The 22,630-nt window shown below is 52.1% G+C and overlaps 1 protein-coding gene across 1 annotated transcript; it reads left to right on the top strand.

Moving 5' to 3' along the window:
- Positions 1-9,349: 9,349 nt before the first annotated feature.
- On the top strand, positions 9,350-11,380 carry LOC308358586 (galectin-7-like). The gene is made up of 4 exons (XM_080828841.1): positions 9,350-9,391; positions 9,775-9,863; positions 10,553-10,754; positions 11,176-11,380. The coding sequence occupies exons 1-4, from the start codon at positions 9,377-9,379 to the stop codon at positions 11,287-11,289; spliced, it is 420 nt and encodes a 139-aa protein (XP_080684967.1). The 5' UTR covers positions 9,350-9,376; the 3' UTR covers positions 11,290-11,380.
- Positions 11,381-22,630: the final 11,250 nt, after the last annotated feature.

Below are 22,630 nucleotides of genomic sequence, written 5' to 3'. Positions count from 1 at the left end.
GGTGCTGGTGGGGATGGCTGCTGGGTCCTTAAATAAAAGCGGGGCGTGGCAGGCCAGGCTGACTCACCCCCTCCCCATTTCCACACCCACCACCCACACCTGGCACAGACCCTAGCCCTGGGGCCACCTGGCCCAGAACCTTCTTTCTGGAGCTCCTGCCTTCCCTCCATTCCCGAGGATTCCCAGGGGCGCTGCCCCCTCTCCTTTCACCTAATAATGATGAAGACAGCTCCTAAGGAAATACGGGGAACAGAGGGGACTGGGTGAGCCACTGTCCATCCAGTCCTTTCTTCCTGCTGCTTGGAAGCAAGAAAAGAGGATTTTGCCCATTTTGTCTTGGGAGACGTGGCCCTGAGAGGCCCTGCCGGGGGCTGCGTTTCCAGGCCCCCCTACTCAGGATAGGACCTGCCACCCAGGGCTGAGGCTGCGGCCCTGACATGGACATGCCCGTTTGGGCCCCTGACACTTGCCTCAACCACAGCTCTGGGAGAGGGGCTCTGAGGGGCAGCGGGTTCGGCTGATGGGTGGCGCTGCGACCCTGGGGCCTAGAGCACACAGGCCTGGCACACAGGAAGGGCTCCGCGAATGCAGGGGAAAGAAGGAATGAAAAAGTCCCTGTGCCATTTCGGAGGCCTCTGGGCATGCCTGCGCAGACAGGACCTCCTTGTGCTCTCAGCTCAAGTCCAGCCTCTGGGGGTGACCATCACCCCCATTCTACCACCATGGACACTGAGGCTCAGGGAGGGGAGGCCCTTCGCCCAAACCTGCAGGCTGGGTGCTACCATGTAGCCACTGTGGCTCTGCATTTCCTCTTCTCGGGCACTTTGTGTCTGGCATTTTCCATCCCTGTGAGTCAGTGCTCTAGTCCCCCTCCTGGGCCCTCTGTCCCCCACACTCTCTCCCAGGTGTCCCTGTCTGCCTCTACCTCTAAAGCTCTGTCTTGTGACGCCTGGGTGGCTCAGTCGGTTCAGTGTCTCAACTGTTGATTTCACTTGGGTCATGATCTCAGGGTGGTGAGATGGAGCCCAGTATAGGACTCGGGACTGGCCAGAACCTGCTTAAGATTCGCTCTCTCTCCCACAGCCCCTCCCTGCTCAAATAAGTTAATGAATGAATAAATGAACAAATGAATCTATCTACCTCCCTACCTATCTCTGTCCTGTTGCATCTCCCCGAACTGCTGCCACTCTCCCAGCTAGCGCTCAGGTCTAGGGAGCACAGGGACCCACACCCAGACCCAGTTGGAGGAGAACACCATGGAGCCCTCTTCCACCCAGGTCCCATGGCCCAAGACTCCAGAAGAGGAATCCAGGATAGGACATGGGGGGAGGGCAGAGGGAGAACGCTGAAAGATGCTTCTGGGAGACAGGGAAGAGGCAGGGTGAGGCAGCTGTACAGAAACCCCTCCTAGCAGCCCAGCAGCCCTCCCCCGACGTGTACCACCCCACTCCCATCCCCCACTCCCGCCCCACCCCACAGGGGGAAGAGCCCTGGGGCAGAGGACAGAATGGAAACTTTGGGTGGAGACAACCAGACTCAGAACCTGATCCACCACCTGACTGCCCCCTAGGCCTCCCAGACTCTCCATCCCCCCACCAAACCAAGCAGCCAGGTGGGGGCACATTCTGGGAGCCAAGGCCTCAGAGAGTGAGGCTGGGCAGTTGCGTTGGGCCTGGTGAGGGTGGCAGAAGCACCCCCATTTTGCAGAGCAGAACACTGAGGCCTGGAGAGGAGCAGCTTCTCATCCTAGGCCACACAGCAGGGTGGATGGGACGGGGGCTGGGCGGGAGGCCTGGGTGTGGCCCAGGACTGGACATCAGGACTTCCAGAAGAGGGCACAGGGGGCCTGAGGCTGGAGCCCCAGCCCCTGATCGGGTCCCAGAATGATGGCCAGGGCGGGGTGTCCACTCTCTCAGCCTCCTCCTCTGGGGCTCCGGGTACCAGCGACTCCGCCTTCTCCTGAGCTCTTCCTCTGGCTGGATATTGCTTCACACGCTGCCAGCCTGCAAGTCCCAACGCGACTTTGCTGTCTGGCTAAATGTTGGCATTCGATCTCTTATCACCGTGATCGCCGGCTCCTTTCTCAGAACTCAGAGATGCGCAACCTTGCCGGCCCATGTTCCCCGGCATCCATATTCTTCATATCAGTTCTGGAGTATCTTCTGGAGCATTTTTTTCATTTCCATGTAGTACCGCATGTGTAATTTCCCAATACTCTTCCTTTTTCCTGAGCTACACTCTGCTGTCCTACAATCTGCCAGGTGTCACAGAATGATGATGACTTTTGACAAACATGTAGATGGGAGGAACCACCAGCCCCATGGAGACTCCTCGAGCCCCAGGGACAGCCAGGCCCCCTCTGCCTGCCCAGTTCAGCTGGCATGATGGGGAACTAGAGGGGCAGCCAGCAGGCTGAGTGGGCTGAACTCACCCTCCTTCGGCACAGAAGTTGGGTGCACGAAAAGGAGCTCACTGTGCCTGCCGCGGGCATGGGCATGGAGGGTCCCAGGCTTTGCCCTCGTCAGCTGGTTGGGGACTTTGGCTTGTTCACTGGGAAGATCATGCAGGGCTGCTTTGGGTTTGGAAAGGAACATTCCAACGAGGAAAAGAACACCTTAATAGTCTATTTCTTTCTCTTTTTTTTAAAAGATTTTATTTATTTATTTGACACACAGAGATCACAAGTAGGTGGAGAGGCAGGCAGAGAGAGAGGAGGAAGCAGGTTCCCTACTGAGCAGAGAGCCCGATGCGGGACTGGATCCCAGGATCCTGAGACTATGACCTGAGCCGAAGGCAGAGGCTTTAACCCACTGAGCCACCCAGGTGCCCGGACGGTCTATTTCTTAAGCCGGGAAATCAGCCCAAGCCTCAGGTTGTATTTATACACAGAGTAAATTTCACCAGCCCCTCCCTGCAGAGAGGAGGGAGCCTGTCCTGGTTGCTTCCACTGATAAACTGTTCAGTAAACTCTCTTCGGTACTCTAAGCTGCACGTGGGATTTTACCATATGGTAAATCTTTCCACTGTCAAGTGCATTCTTCCAAGTCGTAAGTAATTGTTGTACATGTCCATGCCTGAGGTGGAAATTCACTGGTTCTTCTTTCTCCTCCTCCTTCCCTCTCTACTCCCTCCCTCCCTTCCTTTCCTTTCCTTAGGTGACGGATTGGGTCCTCCAGCCATCAGGTGGGTAGCATCAGGCAGCAGGTGCTGCCTCTGGTGGGTGGGGAGCTGGGGTGGCAGTAGTGGGGGAGGGGCTGCTGCTCCATGCTGGTGGTAGAGGGAGCTGGTGTGGAGGGTGCTTAGAAGAGGGTGGTCCGCAGGACCTGGGGTGCGGCTGGGGGCCGAAGGGCAGCTGAGTCCTGGAAGCTCTGCCCCACCAGGAAAGGAGGTACCTGGGGGAATGACCACAATGTGGGTGTCTTCCATCACTTTCAGGGGAAGGAGTTCCAGCATGGAAAGGAGAAGGCCACGGACCTGATTGGCAGTGTCTGACTGAACTCATGGTTTCATGAAGATTTTTGGGGGGGGGGTGCGCATAGGACAGCAGGAAACATGTGTCTCCTTTAAAATTTTTTATTATGAAAAAATAAATAAATAAGTAATTTTAAAAAATTATGTTGGGGCACCTAGGTGGCTCATTTGGTGAAGTGACAGACTCTTGATTTCCACTCAGGTCATGACCTCAAGGTTTGTGGGATCGAGCCCCACCTCAGGCTGTGTGTTCGGTGGAGAGTCTGCTTGAGATTCTCTCTACTGTCTCTCTCCCTACACACACTCTCAATACATTTGTTTAGGGGCACCTGGGTGGCTCAGTGGGTTAAGCCTCTGGCTTCCGCTGGGGTTGTGATCTCAGGGTTCTGGGATGGAGCCTCGCATCAGGCTCTCTGTTCAGCGGGGAGCCTGCTACCTTCTCTCTCTCTTCCTGCTGCTCTGCTTACTTGTGATCTCTCTCTCTCTGTCAAATAAATAAAACCTTAAAAAAATTTTTTTTTCTAACGTTGAAATACAAAAATATAAAGTCACCATGTTACCTTTTTTTCTTTTTTTGGAAGGCAGACACTTAATCGACTGAGCCAGCCAGGTGCCCCACACCAACTTTTTTTATGGATATGGTTCAAAGCACAGGTTATCTTGTACCTGTCCCCCACCCCCATCCGGCTCCAGAACTCCCGGCATCCCGCAAACCTGAAACTGGGCACCCACAAGACACTCACTCCCCACCCCCCCAGCGCCTGGCGCACACCCCCCCACCCCCACACCCGCCTTCTGATTTTTGTCTCATGAACTTGACTACTCCGCAGACCAGGTGGGCGCTTTAACCTCCCACTTGATTCCTGACAACTGGCGAGGAAAAGTCCCTCCTGAAAGATACTGGCCCTGATCCAGCGGGAGAGTCACGTTCTTATCGCCACCTTGAGACCTAGAGAATTCTATGCCAACGGGCCCTGGGAAAGTAACTCCTCTCTTCCTTTAACCGCCCCACAGAGCAGATTAAGTACTTTTGCACAATTAGCTCTGTTGTTGAACTTAATATAAAAGCACGGCGGTTTGGCCATTTCTCCAAGGCTTCTGTTTCCTAAGGAGGGCTCGCGGGGCCCGAACAACTTACCTAACCGCGTGGGGTTTCTCCCGTCCACCTGATACCTCAGTTCGGCTGTCGCGCCAGGAGGAGGGCAGAGCCCCGGTGCTGCCGCCCCTGCAATGTATACACCTATGTCTGGAGTCCTGCGTCCCCACCTCGGGCCCCAGACGAGGCGCAGGAGCCGGGACACTGCCCGCATCTTGGTTCCTGCGGACCGGTGCCTTTCTCTACCAAAGAAGCTTGCAGAAATGGCTGTCTCCAGGGCTCCAACGGGACGTGCCGGGGACAGCTTCCTGTATCGGTGAAGGAGGAAGGAGGAAGCGTTCACGGACCCGGGGCGCAGACGCAGGTCCAGGTCGTTGTGAGGGACGCCCTCAGGTGTACAACAGTGAGAGCCTTGCAGCACAATAGCGGAGCTGTGACTCTGCTCTGACTTGCCCTGACGTACTCCGATATACCCTGACCTACTCTGACGTATTCTGTTGTACCCCGACGTACTCTGATATATCCTGACGTACCCTGACGTACCCCGACGTACTCTGCCATATTCCGTCATACCCCGACGTACTCTGCCGTACCCTGACGTACTCTGCCGTACCCTGACGTACTCTGACGTATTCTGTCGTACCCCGACGTACTCTGATATATCCTGACGTACCCTGACGTACCCCGACGTACTCTGCCGTATTCCGTCGTACCCCGACATACTCTGCAGCACCCTGACGTACTCTGACATACCCTGTGAAAAATACCATAAATAAATAAATAAATAAATAAATAAATAAATAAAATAAATTTATTGGGGGTGGGTTAGTTGGTTGTCTGCCTTAGGCTCAGGTCATGATCCCAGGGTCCTGGGATCCAGCCACTCCGCCCTTGGGCTCCTGCTTGGTTGGGAGCCTTCTCTCTCTTCCTCTGCTGCTCACCCTGCTTGTGCTCGCTCTCTGTGTCAAATAAATAAAATCTTTAAAAAAAATTTTTTTTTATTTCTCGTGGTTCTGGAGGCTGGAAAGTCCATGATCAAGTACATTGACCAGTATATTAGGTGTCCGGTGAGAACCGGCTTCTTGGTTCATAGATGGCTTTCTTCTGGCTATGTCCTCACACGGCTGAGGGGGGAAAGGAGCTCTCTGGGGTCCTTTTGTAAGAGCACCAACCCCCTCATGAGGGCTCGGCCTTCAAGACATCATCGTCACAAAGGCCCCATCCCACTGGAGATGGGGTTTCACCATAGGAATGCGGGTGGGGGGGGTCACACAGTCTACAGCAGATGTGAAGGATGAAATGACAGCGTTTGGTGAAGATGATGACATTGGCAGAATTTCCAAGCCCGTCCCACAAAAATGCTAACTAATGACAAAGGACAAATGGGTGACATTCTGGTGGGGAAGCCTGGAACCTGCCACTGGGGAATGTGCCACTAGGGACATGATCCAAGTCAATTCGCTGCCAGAAGACATGGGGAGGTGGCGGGCAGCTAGACAGGAGATACGCGGGGTCACTTCTGTGGGTCTTCTGTGGAAAGTGTGTAACTGGAATCTAGTGACCAGGATACATTGACCTCCAACCTTCCCAAGCGTCATGATGCTGAAAGACAAAGGGAGACTAGGGAGCCAATCCAGATGCCCCGAAGAGACCTGACACCAAATCAACACCAGGTTCTGAATTTCTACCCCCACCCGCACACCCAGGTCCTGCGGACCACCCTCTTCTGAGCACCCTCCTCACCAGCTCCCTCTGCCAACAGCATGGAGCAGCAGCCCCTCCCCCCACTACCGCCACCCCAGCCCCCCCACCCACCAGAGGCAGCACCTGATGCCCCACCAGATGGCTGGAGGACCCAGTCCCTCTAAGGAAAGGAAGGGAGGGAGGGAGGAAGGAGAGATGAAAGAAGAGGAGGAGAAAGAAGAATCGTGGATTCCACCTCGGGCACAGACATGTACAACAATCACTTACCACCCAGAATAATGCACTTGAGAGTGGAAAGACTTACCACTGAACACATGGTAAAATCCCACATGCAGCTTAGAGTACTGAGAGTTGACTGAACAGAGTTTATCAATGGAAGGAAACAGGACAGAAACTGCCTCCCTTCACAGGGAGGGGTTGGTGAAATTTACTCTGTGTATAAATACCACCTGAGGCTTGAGCTGATTTCCCGGCTTCAGAAATAGACTATCAGGGTGTCCTTTTCCTTGTTGGAATGTTCCTTTCCAAACCCAAAGAAGCCCTGCATGATCTTCCCAGTGAACAAGTCATAGCCCCCAACCAGCTTACACCAGCAGAGCTCAGGACCCCCCATGCCCATGCCCCCGGCGGGCAGTGAGCTCCTTTTCCAGCACCCGACTTATGTTCGGAAGGAGGGTGAGTTCAGCCCACTCAGCCTGCTGGCTACCCCTCTAGTTCCCCATCATGCCAACTGAACTGGGCAGGCAGAGGGGGCCTGGCTGTCTCTGGGGCTCGAGGAGTCTCAATGGGGCTGGTGGTTGCTCCCATCTACACGTTTGTCAAAAGTCATCATCATTAGGACAGCAGAGTGTAGCTCAGGAAAAAGGAAGAGTATTGGGAAATTACACATGCGGTACTACATGGAAATGAAAAAAATGCTCCAGAAGATACTCCAGAACTGATATGAGGAACATGGATGCCGGGGAACATGGGCCGGCAAGGTTGCGCATCTCTGAGTTCTGAGAAAGGAGCCGGCGATCACGGTGATAAGAGATCGAATGCCAACATTTAGCCAGACAGCAAAGTCGCGTTGGGACTTGCAGGCTGGCAGCGTGTGAAGCAATATCCAGCCAGAGGAAGAGCTCAGGAGAAGGCGGAGTCGCTGGCACCCGGAGCCCCAGAGGAGGAGGCTGAGAGAGTGGACACCCCGCCCTGGCCATCATTCTGGGACCCGATCAGGGGCTGGGGCTCCAGCCTCAGGCCCCCTGTGCCCTCTTCTGGAAGTCCTGATGTCCAGTCCTGGGCCACACCCAGGCCTCCCGCCCAGCCCCCGTCCCATCCACCCTGCTGTGTGGCCTAGGATGAGAAGCTGCTCCTCTCCAGGCCTCAGTGTTCTGCTCTGCAAAATGGGGGTGCTTCTGCCACCCTCACCAGGCCCAACGCAACTGCCCAGCCTCACTCTCTGAGGCCCTGGCTCCCAGACTGCGCCCCCACCTGGCTGCCTCGTTTGGTGGGGGGATGGAGAGTCTGGGAGGCCTAGGGGGCAGTCAGGTGGTGGATCAGGTTCTGAGTCTGGTTGTCTCCACCCAAAGTTTCCATTCTGTCCTCTGCCCCAGGGCTCTTCCCCCTGTGGGGTGGGGCGGGAGTGGGGGATGGGAGTGGGGTGGTACACGTCGGGGGAGGGCTGCTGGGCTGCTAGGAGGGGTTTCTGTACAGCTGCCTCACCCTGCCTCTTCCCTGTCTCCCAGAAGCATCTTTCAGCGTTCTCCCTCTGCCCTCCCCCCATGTCCTATCCTGGATTCCTCTTCTGGAGTCTTGGGCCATGGGACCTGGGTGGAAGAGGGCTCCATGGTGTTCTCCTCCAACTGGGTCTGGGTGTGGGTCCCTGTGCTCCCTAGACCTGAGCGCTAGCTGGGAGAGTGGCAGCAGTTCGGGGAGATGCAACAGGACAGAGATAGGTAGGGAGGTAGATAGATTCATTTGTTCATTTATTCATTCATTAACTTATTTGAGCAGGGAGGGGCTGTGGGAGAGAGAGCGAATCTTAAGCAGGTTCTGGCCAGTCCCGAGTCCTATACTGGGCTCCATCTCACCACCCTGAGATCATGACCCAAGTGAAATCAACAGTTGAGACACTGAACCGACTGAGCCACCCAGGCGTCACAAGACAGAGCTTTAGAGGCTAGAGGCAGACAGGGACACCTGGGAGAGAGTGTGGGGGACAGAGGGCCCAGGAGGGGGACTAGAGCACTGACTCACAGGGATGGAAAATGCCAGACACAAAGTGCCCGAGAAGAGGAAATGCAGAGCCACAGTGGCTACATGGTAGCACCCAGCCTGCAGGTTTGGGCGAAGGGCCTCCCCTCCCTGAGCCTCATTGTCCTTGGCGGTAGAATGGGGGTGACCGTCACCCCCAGAGCCGGGCTTCAGCTGAGAGCGCAAGCAGGTCCCGTGTGCACAGGCGTGCCCTGAGGCCTCTGAAATGGCACAGGGACTTTTTCATTTCTTCTCTCCCCTGCATTTGCAGGGCCCTTCTTGTGTGCCAGGTACTGCTCTAGGCCCCAGGGTCGCGGTGCCGCCCATCAGGCCAACCCGCTGCCCCTCAGAGCCCCTCTCCCAGGGCTGTGGTTGAGGCCAGGGTCAGAGGCCCAAACGGGCATGTCCATGTCAGGGCCGCAGCCTCAGCCCTGGGTGGCAGGTCCCAGCCTGAGTAGGGGGGCCTGGAAACGCAGCCCCCGGCAGGGCCTCTCGGGGCCACGTCTCCCAAGACAAAATGGGCAAGATCCTCTTTTCTTGCTTCCAAGCAGCAGGAAGAAAGGACTGGATGGACAGTGGCTCACCCAGTCCCCTCTGTTCCCCGTATTTCCTTAGGAGCTGTCTTCATCATTATTAGGTGAAAGGAGAGGGGGCAGCGCACCTGGGAATCCTCGGGAATGGAGGGAAGGCAGGAGCTCCAGAAAGAAGGTTCTGGGCCAGGTGGCCCCAGGGCTAGGGTCTGTGCCAGGTGTGGGTGGTGGGTGTGGAAAAGGGGGGGGGTGAGTCAGCTTGGCCTGCCACGCCCTGCTTTTATTTAAGGACCCAGCAGCCATCCCCACCAGCGCCATTGCCTGCCCCACTGTCCCAGCCATGGCAGGGAGTTCTGTGAGTGCCTTGGGGCCCTGGGGCTGGAGGTCTTGGACTCAAGGCTGTTCGGGAATAGGGGAGGGATTGGGCCCCCCTGAGGTCTCGTGTTTCAAAGGAGAAAGGGGGTGTTGGGGTGTGCTAGGAGGTGTCTGGGCTGTGGCTCGGGTTGACCCAACCCAACACTTCCATCGGCTCTTGGATTCTTCTGTTTGTTCTGCGGATTCTGTGTTTCTGTCCCCACCTCTGCCTGGCTCTGGCTCTCTCTCCTTTCTCTCTGTGGCTTTTTTTCTCAGCGATTCTGCTGGTGCGGGTCCTGACCGTTTTTTCCCTGGGGCTAACCCATCTGTCTCTGTCATGTGCGTCCCTGGTTCCTTTGGACACCCCCGCCGCTGGTTCTGCAGAACGTGCCCCACAAGACCTCGCTGCCTGAGGGCATCCGAGTGGGCACTGTGATGAGGATCCGTGGTGTCATCCCAGAAAAGGCTGGCAGGTGAGACCCCAGGCCCACGTGGTAAGGATGGGACAAGCTGACCTGACTCTTTCCAGTCCAGACTCAAGGGAGCCAGAGCCACCTATGTCCACCCCAGGGTCTTGGAATCCCCAGGGTGTCACTGACTTTCTGGAATCTCATGTCTTTACTGATTTGTCCCATGACTGTGTACAAGCTGGGGTCCCTATGTGTCCTGGGAATCTGGGGGATCCAGGGCAGTCTTGGGCTTCCTACCTGCAGTTCTGTGACTCCCAGTCTGAATCCCCAGGAACTCTGGAGGTGTCCAGTGATCTGGAGGTGCCCTGAGCCTCTGGGAAACCCAAGCAATCAGTCCTCAGAAGTCCTGGTTTGGGAGCTGTGGGATTTCTGGGAATCTGTGGTGCCGGGAATAAGGGGGTCTGTGGTATTGTTCCTAGACCTCTAGGAATGGGGAGCACCCTGGCCATTGGCACCATAATTCATGGCAACTCTTAGAAGCTTTGGAAATGAGGGGGACCCAAGAAATAGTATCGTGACCCTCCTGTAGGAGGTTGTGTCCAGGGTCCCCATAAGGTTTTGGATGCCCTGTAATCCTGGTCCTGGCCACCAGTGCACAGCAGTCCTTCTGTGATGTGTGACATTCTATGTCTTTTAAAATTGTATGTGCTCTGGCAATGGTGAGTCAGGCCCCTTTCCCCCTCATCTATCAGGTTCTATGTGAACCTGCTGTGCAGCGAGGCCCCTGGGAGTGAGGCCGCCCTGCACTTCAATCCGCGTCTTGATGAGTCTGCTGTGGTCTTCAACACACTGGAGCAGGGCACTTGGGGCCGAGAGGAGCGCGGCTCAGGCATTCCCTTCCAGCACGGGCAGCCTTTCGATGTGCTCCTCATTGCCACGGAAGAAGGGTTCAAGGTGGGTCCCCGGTACCCACAGGCGAGGAAGCCAGGGAGCCTGTTGGTGGAGGGGGCAGAAGCCTGGCCATGCTGGGGGGCGGGGGTGGTTTCCATGTCCCTCTTCTTCCCCTGGTGCATCCCCACTAGTGTCAGAAAGCCGGGGTGCGGCAGCGACAAGGACCAGCGCGCAAGAGCCACGTGCTCAGAGGGTGGGTGTCCCTAGCCGGGCAGCGGGGCCCGGTTTTCTCCCCGACAGTGTGAGACCGAGGCTCTGGGGCAGGGGCAAGGCTGGGTCGAGAGACAGGCCGAGAAACACGCGCCCGCGGGCCGGTCCCCGCCGCCAGTGGGCGCGGCAGGCACACGGCGCGGGTCCGTGTCGGGAGGGACCCGCCCCCGCAGGCGGCCTCGGGCACTGCAGCGCGCACCCCGCGTCCCCGCAGGCGGTGGTCGGCGACTCGGAGTACCACCACTTCCGCTACCGGATCCCGCCGGCGCGCGTGCGCCTCTTGGAGGTGGGCGGGGACCTGCAGCTGGATTCCGTGAAGATCTTCTGAGCACCCCCCCCCCCGCCTCCCCCGAGGGGCTGGGCGCTCCGGGGTCCCGGAATGGACAAATGGGCAAATAAAGTTTCAACCCACGTCGGTGCGCCTGCTCCGTGTCTGTGTCTCCTGCGTCCAGACGCGGAAAGCAGGTTCAGAGAGGGGAAGACTCTAAGGGTCCCACAGCGATTCCGCGGCGGGGGCGGGGTGCGGGATCCCCTGTGGGGGGCCGGTGTGTGGCTGGGCGGGCTCTGCAGGGTCGCGATCGGGTGGGGCTGTGTCTGGGGTCGTCTTCCAGCCGCGCTGGGCAGAGCAGCCCAGGGCAGTGCGGGTGGGGGGACCTGATGGGGTTCGGAGCGGGCGCAAGCTCCGCCTGGCGCCCCGTCTGCGTAGCAACGGAGCTGGGTGTGCGTGCATCTGCACACAGGGATTGCGAGTCCCCACACGCCTGGTCCCTTGGAGAGCCCGAGGTGGCGGCGACGCGGCCTGGGACCGGTGTGGGTGCGCGGAGCCGGCTGGCGCGGGGTGGGGCCGGCCTCCCAGCTGTCCCAGAGTCGGGACGGGCTCCCGCCCGTGCGCCCCGGGGCAGACGCGCACTGGAGCGGCATCTACCGGCGGAGCTGACGGGTGTCAGGACGATCGAGCCTCTGGGTCCCCGCTGCGGGCACACGCCCCATTCCCACACTTCTTCCACCTGGGTTCCTGCACGGCTCCGGCCACCGACTCCCTGCCCGAGTGGCAACGGGGTGGGATCGGGGCAGTTTACGCCCACACACAGACGCCCAGTCGCCCCCACAGCTAGGCGGTGCGTTTCTGATCCGAAGAGGTGGCTGCTCGTTACTTAATGGCTGTGGTTGGAGGTCATAACTCCGCGACCGCGACACTCTGCAATAGCCGTGTCCCTAATTGTGAGATAGTTCGGGTCGGCTGGCAAGGTTCCCTCACTGCAGTTCGAGCCGTGGCGGGGAGTCTGGGCAAAGTCGGGAGCCACGCCTCTGGAGGGTTTTGCCTGCGGTTTCCGGCCTGGGATCCCTTGGAGATGTAGGACACGTCGCCTCCCTGTGGCCTCTGCCGATGGTGCAGTATCGTCAGTGGGCGTGGGAGCGAGGGTGCTTTTACTTTAGTTTCCTCTGAAGATGCAGAATTCCGTGTGATCTCCTAATCTGGGTGAATTTGAATCCTTTCAGAACTGAACTTTCTCTGCACTTCCGAGCTTCAACGTGGAGCAACCCCTCTCCATTCTGGGCCCTCTTTGTATATTTATGGGTGGGCTGTGGCACCTTCGGTCTTCCTTTCCCAGTGGGAGACCTTAGAAATCTAACATCCGTTGGTACACCGGTGATCTTTGTTAAATGAATTAATTTTCATTTCATTTGTGTCATGTAGTTTTTTTTAAAGATTTTTATTTATTTATTTGACAGAGATCACAAGTAGGTAGAGAAGCAGGCAGAGAGAGAGAGAGAGAGAGAGAGAGAGAGAGGAGGAGGAGGAGGAGGAGGAGGAGGACGCAGGCTCCCTGCTGAGCAGAGAGCCAGATGCGGGGCTCGATTCCAGGACACTGGGATCATGACCTGAGATGAAGGCAGAGGCTTTAACCCACTGAGCCACCCAGGCGCTCCATGCCATGTAGTTTTTGAACTTTTTTTTTTTAAGATTTTATTTGATAGTGATTACAAGTAGGCAGAGAGGCAGGCGGCAGGGTGGAACTGAGGGCGGGGCGGGGGTGGGGCGGAAGCAGGCTCCTTGCTGAGCAGAGAGCCTGATGCGGCGATCGATCCCAGGACCCTGAGATCATGACCCGGGGGGGAAAGCGGAGGCTCAACCCACTGAGCCACCCAGGCTCCCCAGTTTTTGAACATTTAAGAAGAAATTTGTACCTATCCATTTGGTACAAATTTGGAAAAGGACAATGAAAGATAAGACAATGTTGGCACAACTAGTAAACTAGGCTGGATGATAGTGATTCACCGGTGTTAATTTCCTGATTTTCATTTCTGTATTACCGTGTATATTGTGGAGAATGTTCATGTTTATACAAAATATGACTACATATTAAGAAAATATTTGAGGGGCACCTGGGTGTCTCTGTCAGTTAAGCGTCTGCCTTCCAGTCAGGTCATGATCCCAGCGTCCGGGGATGGAGTCCCAGGCTGGGACTCTAGGCTCAGCAGAGAGCCTGCTTCTCCCTCTCCTTCTGCTGCTCCCCCTGCTTGTGCTCTCTCTCTATCCTTCTCTCATTCTCTGTCAAATAAATAAATTCTTTTGGGGGGGGCACCTGGGTGGCTCAGTCGTTGGGTGTCTGCCTTTTGCCCAGGTCATGGTCTCAAGGTCCTGGGATAGAGCCCCGCGTGGGGCTCCCTGCTCGGAAGGGAGCCTGTTTCTCCCTCTCCCTCCGCCAGCTGCTCCCCATGCTTGTACTCTCTCACTCTCTGCCAAGTAAATAAATAAATAAGATCTTTAAAAATAAATAAATAAATAAATAAATTCTTTTAAAAATATGTTTACTATGACTCAGTTTATCTTAAAAAAAAAAAGATTTTACTTATTTATTTCAGAGAGAGAAAGAGAGCACAAGCAGGGAAGACAGTGGCAGACAGAGGGAGACGCAGGCTCCCTGATGATCAAGGACGGTGGTATCATGACCAGAGCTGAAGGCAGAGGCTTAACCAGCTGAGCCACCCAGACATCTCTAAATAAATGAAGGAAGGAAGGAAGAGCGAGCGAGCGAGAGAGAGAGAGAGAGAGAGAGAGAGAGAGGAAGGAAGGGAGAAAGAGAAGGGGAGGGAAGGAGGAAGGGAGAAAGGAAGGAAGGCAGGAAAGAAAGAAAAAGAACTTAAATGAAGAGGCAGCATGTTTGCAACTTACTGATAAAGAGCTCAGGAAAAATTAGAGTTTGTGTTGTACTTAAAACTTTTTGTCTTTCATTTCAAATAAATACAGATAAACCATTTGAGTTCATTTTTGTGTACCTTGTGAAAATGGGGCTCAACTTTATTTTTTTGCACGTAGATTTCCAGTTGAAAACACTGTTCTTTCCTCATTGCCTCATCTTGACACACACATCGATACTTAATTGATCATAAGTGCATGTATTTATTTCTGGACCTTCAATTATATTCCATTTACCTATGTCTGCCCTCATCCCAATATCACCATGTTGATCACTGTGATTTTGAAATCAGAAACTTTGAGTCCTTTACCTTTTTTCTTTTTCAAAACCGTTTTGTATATTTTTCCAAATAACCTTTAGAATTACCTTGTCAGGTTTTTTTTAAAGATTTTATTTATTTATTTGACAGAGAGAGATCACAAGTAGGCAGAGAGGCAGGCAGAGAGAGAGAGAGGAGGAAGCAGGCTCCCTGCCAAGCAGAGAGCTCAATGCAGGACTCGATCCCAGGACCCTGAGATCATGACCTGAGCCGAAGGAAGAGGTTTAACCCACTGAGCCACCCAGGCGCCCACATTGTCAGTTTCTTAAAAAAAAAAAAATCAGCTGTGATTTTGATAGGTATTATATTGAAATGGTAGATTAATTTGGAGAATATTGCCATCTTAATATTAAGTCTTCGAATCCATGAACGTGGGATATCTTCCCATTTACTGAGATCTTTAATTTCTTTCAACAGTGGTTTGTAGGTTTCAGTGTACAACAGGGCCTGTATCCTTTTTATTGCTTCTCTGAGTCTCTTAATTTATTTTGTGTTTATTTTTCCCCCTATTTTGTTTTATTTAAAAATTTCATGGGGAGGCACCTGGGTGGCTCAGTTGGCTGAGCGACTGCCTTCGGCTCAGGTCGTGATCCCACACTTCCAAGATCAAGTCCCGCATCGGGCTCCCAGCTCCTTGGGGAGTCTGCTTCTCCCTCTGACCTTCTCCTTTCTCATGCTCTCTCTCACTCATTCTCTCTCAAATAAATAAATAAAATCTTGAAAAAAAAATTTCATGGGGTGCCTGGGTGGCTCAGTCGTTAAGCGTCTGCCTTCAGTTTGGGTCATGACCCCAGGGTCCTAGGATCAAGCCCTGCATCAGGCTCCCTGCTTGGTGGGAAACCTGCTTCTCCCTCTCCCCCTGTTTGTGTTCCCTCTCTCGCTGTATCTCTCTCTGTCAAATAAATAAAATGTTAAAACAAAACAAAAAACAAAAAAACCTTGGGGCGCCTGGGTGGCTCAGTGGGTTAAGCCTCTGCCTTCAGCTCAGGTCATGATCTCAGGGTCCTGGGATTGAGCCCCGCATCGGGCTCTCTGCTCAGCAGGGAGTCTGCTTCCCCCCACCCCCGCCTGCCTCTCTGCCTACTTGTGATCTCTTCCGTCAAATAAATAAGTAAAATCTTTAAAAAAAAAACAAAACTTACATATATTTAGTTTACTGCTTCATGCTTTCTTATTTAATAACATCTTATCTATTAATGTATCTCTTACTATAATATATTCTGAGAATAGTGTTTTAATTAATATGCATTGTTTTGTAGATAGTCTGTAATTATATCTCTCTTCACCTATGGAAGTTATGAGTGTTTATTAAATTTCTGAATTTTATCAGATTTCTGCTTTTCTAATTTTTGCTAATTTCTAATTCTATTGGAACCACTATACATGTTACGTCTCCTTTATATCTTATTACAATGTCTAATATTTCCAGAATGATAGTGAGGGTAGCCATATTGTCTTATCCTGATTGGAATTGGAATTTATCTATTGTTTAACAAATCCCTATACAATGTTTGTTCTTTTCTTCTTTTTTTTTTTTCCAAAGATTTTATTTATTTATTTGAGAGAGAGCATGAGAGAGGAGAAGGTCAGAGGGAGAAGCAGACTCCCCAAGGAGCTGGGAGCCTGATGCAGGACTCGACCCCGGAAATCCGGGATCATGACCTGAGCTGAAGGCAGTCGCTCAACCAACTGAGCCACCCAGGCACCCTTTTCTTCTTTTTTCAAATATTTCTTTTAATTATTTGAGAGAGAGAGAGAGCACAAGCAGGGGGGAGGTGCAAAGGCACAGGGAGGAGCAGACTCCCCGCTGAGCAGGGAGCCATCACAGCACTCGATCCCAGAACCCTGGGATAATGACCTGAGCTGAAGGCAGATGCCTAACAGACTGAGCTACCCAGGCGTCCCCCATTTTTTCCCTTTTTTAAGGTAATCTCTGCACTGAACTTGGGCCTCAAACTCATGACTCCGAGATCAAGAGGCACATAGTCCACCAACTGAGCCAGCCAGGCACCCTCGCTTATTATTATTTTTTAATATTTTATTTAATTATTTTAGAGAGAGAGAGAGAAAGCGCAATCAGAGTGGAGGGGCAGAAGGAGAGGAAGAGGGAGAGAAGCAGCCTCCCCACTGAGCCAGAGCCCCACTTGGGCTGCATCTCCTGACCCTGAGATCATGACCCCAGTGGAAATCAGGAGTTAGAGGCATAACCAACTGAGCCAGCCAGGAGCCCCAATAAAGTCATTTTTATTAGAAACCAGTAACTTACAAGGAACTTCTGGATTTTTTGCATATATTTTTATATTATTATTATTATTATTTTAAAGTTATAGTCTTGTTCAAGATTTTATTTACTTTGAGGACCAGAACTAGATAGAGTGGTCTTCGGTCCCGGTTTTTTTAAATTGAGGTGTAGTTGACAGAGAGCATCATAGTAGTTTCAACGGTTTCAGTCATTCAATATTTGCATACATTGTGAAATGATCATCACAATAAGTCTAGTTAACGTCCATCACCATACAGTGTCATAGTGTCCTTTCTTTTGATGAGAACTTTTACTTATTTTTATTTTTTATTTTTAAAAAATATGTTATTTATTCATTTGAGAGAAAGAGAGACAGAGCACAAGCAGGGGGAGAGGAAGAAGCACACTCCCCACTGAGTGGGAAGCCTGACATGGGGCTCGATCCCAGGACCTGGGATCATGACCTGAGCCAAAGGCAGACACTGAATGACTGAGCCACCCAGGTGCCCCTTAATGAGAACTTCTAAGGTTTACTTACTTTCTTTTTTTTTTTTTTTTTTTTGAGATTTATTTATTTATTTTAGAGAGAGAGGGAGCAGATGGAGGGGCAGAGGGAGGACGAGAGAGAGAGGGAATCTCAAGCAGACTCCCTGCGGGGCAGAGAGCCCGATGCGGGACTCAATCCCAGGACCCATGAGATCACCCACAAACAAAATCAAGAGTTGGGGAACCTGGGTGGCTCAGTGGGTTAAAGCCTCTGCTTTCGGCTCAGGTCATGATCCCAGGGTCCTGGGATTGAGTCCTGCATCGGGCTCTCTGCTCAACAAGGAGCCTGCTTCCTCCTCTCTCTCTGCCTGCCTCTCTGTCTACTTGTGATCTCTGTCTGTCAAATAAATAAGTAAAATCTTAAAAAAAAAAAAATCAAGAGTTGGACACCTAACCAACTGAGCCACTCAGGCATCCCTAAGATTTACTTTCTTAAGAATTTACAAATGTTTATAATAAAGTGTCGTTCACTACAGTCACTATGCTGTACATTACATGCCCAGGACTTACTTATTGTACAAATGGGAGTTTGTACATTTTGACCCGCTTCATCCACTTTGCCCACCTCAGGCAACCACCAGTCTGTTCTCTATGAGCTTGTGGTTTTATTTTTATTTTTTTTAAAGATTTTATTTATTTATCTGACAGACAGAGATCACAAGCAGGCAGAGAGGCAGGCAGAGAGAGAAGGGGAAGCAGGCTCCCTGCTCAGCAGAGAGCCCGATGCGGGACTCGATTCCAGGACCCTGAGATCATGACCTGAGCCGAAGGCAGAGGCTTAACCCACTGTGCCACCCAGGCACCCTGAGCTTGCGTTTTTAAACCTTTTTTCTTGTTTAAAGATTTTATTTATTTGAGAGGGAGAGAGAACACAAGCGGGGTGAAGGGCAGAGGGAGAAGCAGACTCCCCACTGCGTAGGGAGCGCGATGCAGGGTTCGGTCCCAGAACTCTGGCATCGTGACCAGAATGAACATGGATGTACAGATATTTTTTGAGTTAATGTTTTCATTATCTTTTAAAAAAATATTTTAAAAAAATTAAAAATTATTTGCTCCCGTAAAAAAATATTTTATTTACTGGGGTGGGTTAAATCTTAAAATTATTTAATTATTTTAATTATTTGTTGGGGGATAAAATCTTAAAAAATAAAAATAAAAATAATTTTATGTATTTATTTATTTGCAAGCAAGAGAACATGCATGAGCCAGGGCAGGAGCAGAGGAAGAGAGAGAATCAGATACCCCACTGAGCAGGGAGCCCGACTTGGGGCTGGATCCCAGGACCCCAGAATCATGACCTGAACCGAAGGCAGACACTTAATGGACTGAGCCACCAGGTGCCGCACTATCTTTGGGTAAATACCCAGAGGTGGAATTGTTGGATCAATGGGATTTCCGTTTTTAATTTTTTGAGGAACCTCCATACCGTTTTCCACAGTGACTGCACAGTCTGCCTTCCCCCAGACAGTGCACGAGGGTTTCTTTTCTCCACATTCTCACCAACACCTGCTGTTTCTTGTGGTGTTGATTTTAGCCCTTCTGGCAGGTGTGAGGTGACATCTCATTGTGGTTTTTTTTTAATATATATATATATTTTTTAAGATTTTTATTTATTTATTTGACAGAGATCACAGTAGACAGAGAGGCAGGCAGAGAGAGAGAGAAGGAAGCAGGCTCCCTGCTGAGCAGAGAGCCCGATGCGGGGCTCGATCCCAGGACCCTGAGATCATGACCTGGGCCGAGGGTAGAGGCTTAACCCACTGAGCCACCCAAGCGCCCCCCTCATTGTGGTTTTGATATACATCCTGATGAGGAGTCATGGTGAGCATCTTTTCAGGTGTCCATTGGCCATCTGGATGCCTTCTTTGGAAAAATGTCTACTCAGGTCCTGTGTCCATTTTTTTTCCTTTTTTTTTTTATTAGATTTTATTTATTTATTTGACAGAGAGAGAGATCACAAGTAGGCAGAGAGGCAGGCAGAGAGAGAGGGGGAAGCAGGCTCCCCGCCGAGCAGAGAGCCCGATGCGTGACTCGATCCCAGGACCCTGAGATCATGGCCTGAGCCGAAGGCAGTGGCTTAACCCACTGAGCCACTCAGGCGCCCACTGTGTCCATTTTTTAATCAGATTGTTTTTTGGAGACTGTTTTACTAATTTTTTTTCACAAGTAGGCAGAGAGGCAGGAAGAGAGAGAGGAGGAGGTAATTTCTATACCCAGCGTGGGGCTCAAGCCCAGAACCCCAAGATCAAGAACTGCTCCCTCTGCCAACTGAGCCAGCCAGGCACCCCTCTTTTTCTTTATTTGAAGTATAGTTGACACACACAGATTTTTTTAAGCCCATACTTGAACCCGTGTTTACTTAATTAATGGTGTCAAGAATTAAATGTTATCTGTTAATTTTTCCCAGGTAACACTAGGGAGGTGATATAATTATCCATTCTTCCCAGTAACTCATTCCAGTTTTTGTGGATGTCATTTCAGGTCTTATGATTATTCTTTATTACTATTCTTTGCCTCTCCTTTCCCAGTTTTTGGCCTCTATGAGGCCACCAAAGCAGCATGGAAAGGACAAAGACCAGCCTGATCTATAACCAATGCAGTCATTTTACTATTTGCTCTGATTCGGAAATAATCACAAACCCATGGAGAAATTCCCCGAACGGGCCCCCTCAGTGGACCGAGCTAGGAAATGCTGGGCTTTGGGCTGCTGCGTCTTGCGGCTGTGTCCCTCCCTGGATATGCCTCTGTCACAGAGGACAGCCTTACCTAATGTCATGACCTTTCCAGGGTGTAGCCCATGCAAGTGACCAGACGCTAACTGGGATCCAAAGCCTTGACCGCCTTGCTTCCCCTGGGGGCCGTGCTGGGCCGCCACCCCAGCTCCAAATCCCCTCATAGCATTGTCTGAGGCTTGTCTCAACCAAGTTGTGTGAATCTTTTCCTGCAGCCCAATCCTGCCCCCTTCACTTCCCTTTGGGGGTATTAGCTGAGGCCAATCCGCAGTATCCCTTCTGCACGCAGCCCTTAGTCTCTGGGTCCATTTCTAAGGACCTCAACTTCAGACACACGATGATACAAATATGTGAAGCATTTGGAACACTCCAGGGACCCCTCAGGCAGCCTAAGCTGGAAGACACATTCCAGAACAGTCAGCCAGCATCTGATGAAAAGCCAACTACAAGAGCTTCAACTAGTTACCTCTGATACACACGAGAGACTTCAATCATTAGCATGATGAATGTTAAAAATGGGTTTTGGAGGGGCCCGGGTGGCCCAGTTGGTTAAGTATGTTAGCCAACTCTGGATCTCAGCTCAGGTCTTGATCTCAGGGTCGTGAGTTCAAGCCCCATGTTGGACATAGAGTTTACTTAAAAAAAAATATTGGGGTGCCTGGGTGGCTCAGTCGGTAAAGCATTCAGGTCTTGGTTTGGGCTCGGGACACAATCTTAGGGTTGTGAGATGGGCCCCATGTGGGCTCTGCAGTCAGCGGGGAGACTGGGGGAGATTCTCTTTCCCTCTCCCACTGACCCCCTCCCCAGCTCGAGTGCATGCGCGTGCTCTATCTCTCTCTCTCTTTTTTTTTTAAAGATTTTATTTATTTATTTGACAGAGAGAGATCACAAGTAGGCAGAGAAGCAGGCAGAGAGAGTGAGAGGGAAGCAGGCTCCCTGCTGAGCAGAGAGCCCGATGCGGAACTCGATCCCAGGACCCTGAGATCATGACCTGAGCTGAAGGCAGCGGCTTAACCCACTGAGCCACCCAGGCGCCCCTCTCTCTCTATCTTTTTAATAAAAATATTTATTTATTTGATAGAGAAATCACAAGTAGGCATAGAAGTAGGCAGAGAGAGGGGAAAGCAGGCTCCTGCCGAGCAGAGAGCCCGATGCGGGGCTCGATCCCAGGACCCTGAGATCATGACCTGAGCTGAAGGCAGAGGCTTTAACCCACTGAGCCACCCAGGCACCCCCCCCATTTCTAGTACCACCCAGGTACCCCCCCTCTATTTTTAAAAATTAGCATAACATGTGTTAAAAATGGGCTGTTATTGGTTGAAACTGGTGACAAGCAATGTTGCCTAAGATATTTCAGGTGCTTCTCACCCTCGTTTGAACAGTGCTTAGCTGTCTAGTGAACCTGCATGGCCCAACTTCAGGAACGGCGCCCAAGTCTTGAGTTTTGTTTTTTTTTTTTTTAAGATTTTATTTATTTATTTGACAGAGAGAGATCACAAGTAGGCAGAGAGGCAGGCAGAGAGAGAAGGGAGGAAGCAGGCTCCCTGCTGAGCAGAGAGCCTGATGCGGGGCTCGATCCCAGGACCCTGGGACCATGACCCGAGCCGAAGGCAGAGGCCTCAACCCACTGAGCCACCCAGGCGCCCCACCAAGGCTTGAGTTTTGAAGGATCCTGTGATCAGTCCAGAATTCCAGAAGGACCTGGTTGCCTGGCACCAGCTCGCAAGCTAATTGAAGAGGGTCCTCGAGGATGTGGTCAGGTGTGCCTCAAATGACCCTTTCATGAAAGGTGAGTTCAGGGCTTAGAAGGATGTAGCTGGCTGGGACTTCGCCAAACCTACAAGACAGGTTGGGAGGCCATCTCGTCCCGCCTGCTCTGAGTCATCATCGGCTCTGCCTCTAGCAAGCCTGTGCTGGGCAAGTCTCAGCTCTGTTTCCCTTGATGTGGACTTCGTTTTCCAGCGCATTTGCCTCTGGGTGCTAACTGATGTAACCCCAGTATCAGGTTCAGATATCAGTTCTTCGGGGGAGATATCAGCAGTTGCCAAGAACTGGAGGGAGGGCCTTCCCTTCAACCTCACTACTCAGTAATCTGTTACAACAAAACCTCTCAAAAGGAATTCTGACAGATACAAGAATATTAAAAAAAAAAAAAGCCATGCTCTAAAAACTGGTAAATAGAAGGAAAGAAAAGGAAGGATCCTGTCTTTCCATTATTTTTTTTTTTAAGATTTTATTTATTTATTTGACAGAGAGAGACACGGCCAGAGAGGGAACACAAGCAGGGGGAGTGGGAGAGGGAGAAGCAGGCTCTCCGCCGAGCAGACAGCCCGATGCGGGGCTTGACCCCAGGACCCTGGGATCATGACCTGAGCCAAAGGCAGAGGCTTAACCCACTGAGCCACCCAGGTGTCCCTATTTTTAATTTGTTTCAAAGGTTTTATTTATTTATTTGAGAGAGAGAGACAGCACACTAGAGAGAGTGAATAGGAGCTGGGGGGGAGGGGCAGAGGGAGGGGGGAGAGGGAGAAGCAGAGAGAGAGGGAGAAGCAGAGGGAGAGGGAGAAGCAGAGGGAGAGGGGCAGAGGGAGAGGGAGAGGGAGAAGCAGGCTTCCACTGAGCCGGGA

The sequence above is a fragment of the Martes martes genome (genome assembly GCF_963455335.1).
Source record: "Martes martes genome assembly, chromosome: 17".
Lineage (NCBI taxonomy): Eukaryota > Metazoa > Chordata > Mammalia > Carnivora > Mustelidae > Martes > Martes martes.
This window is presented reverse-complemented; position numbering and strand designations above follow the sequence as displayed.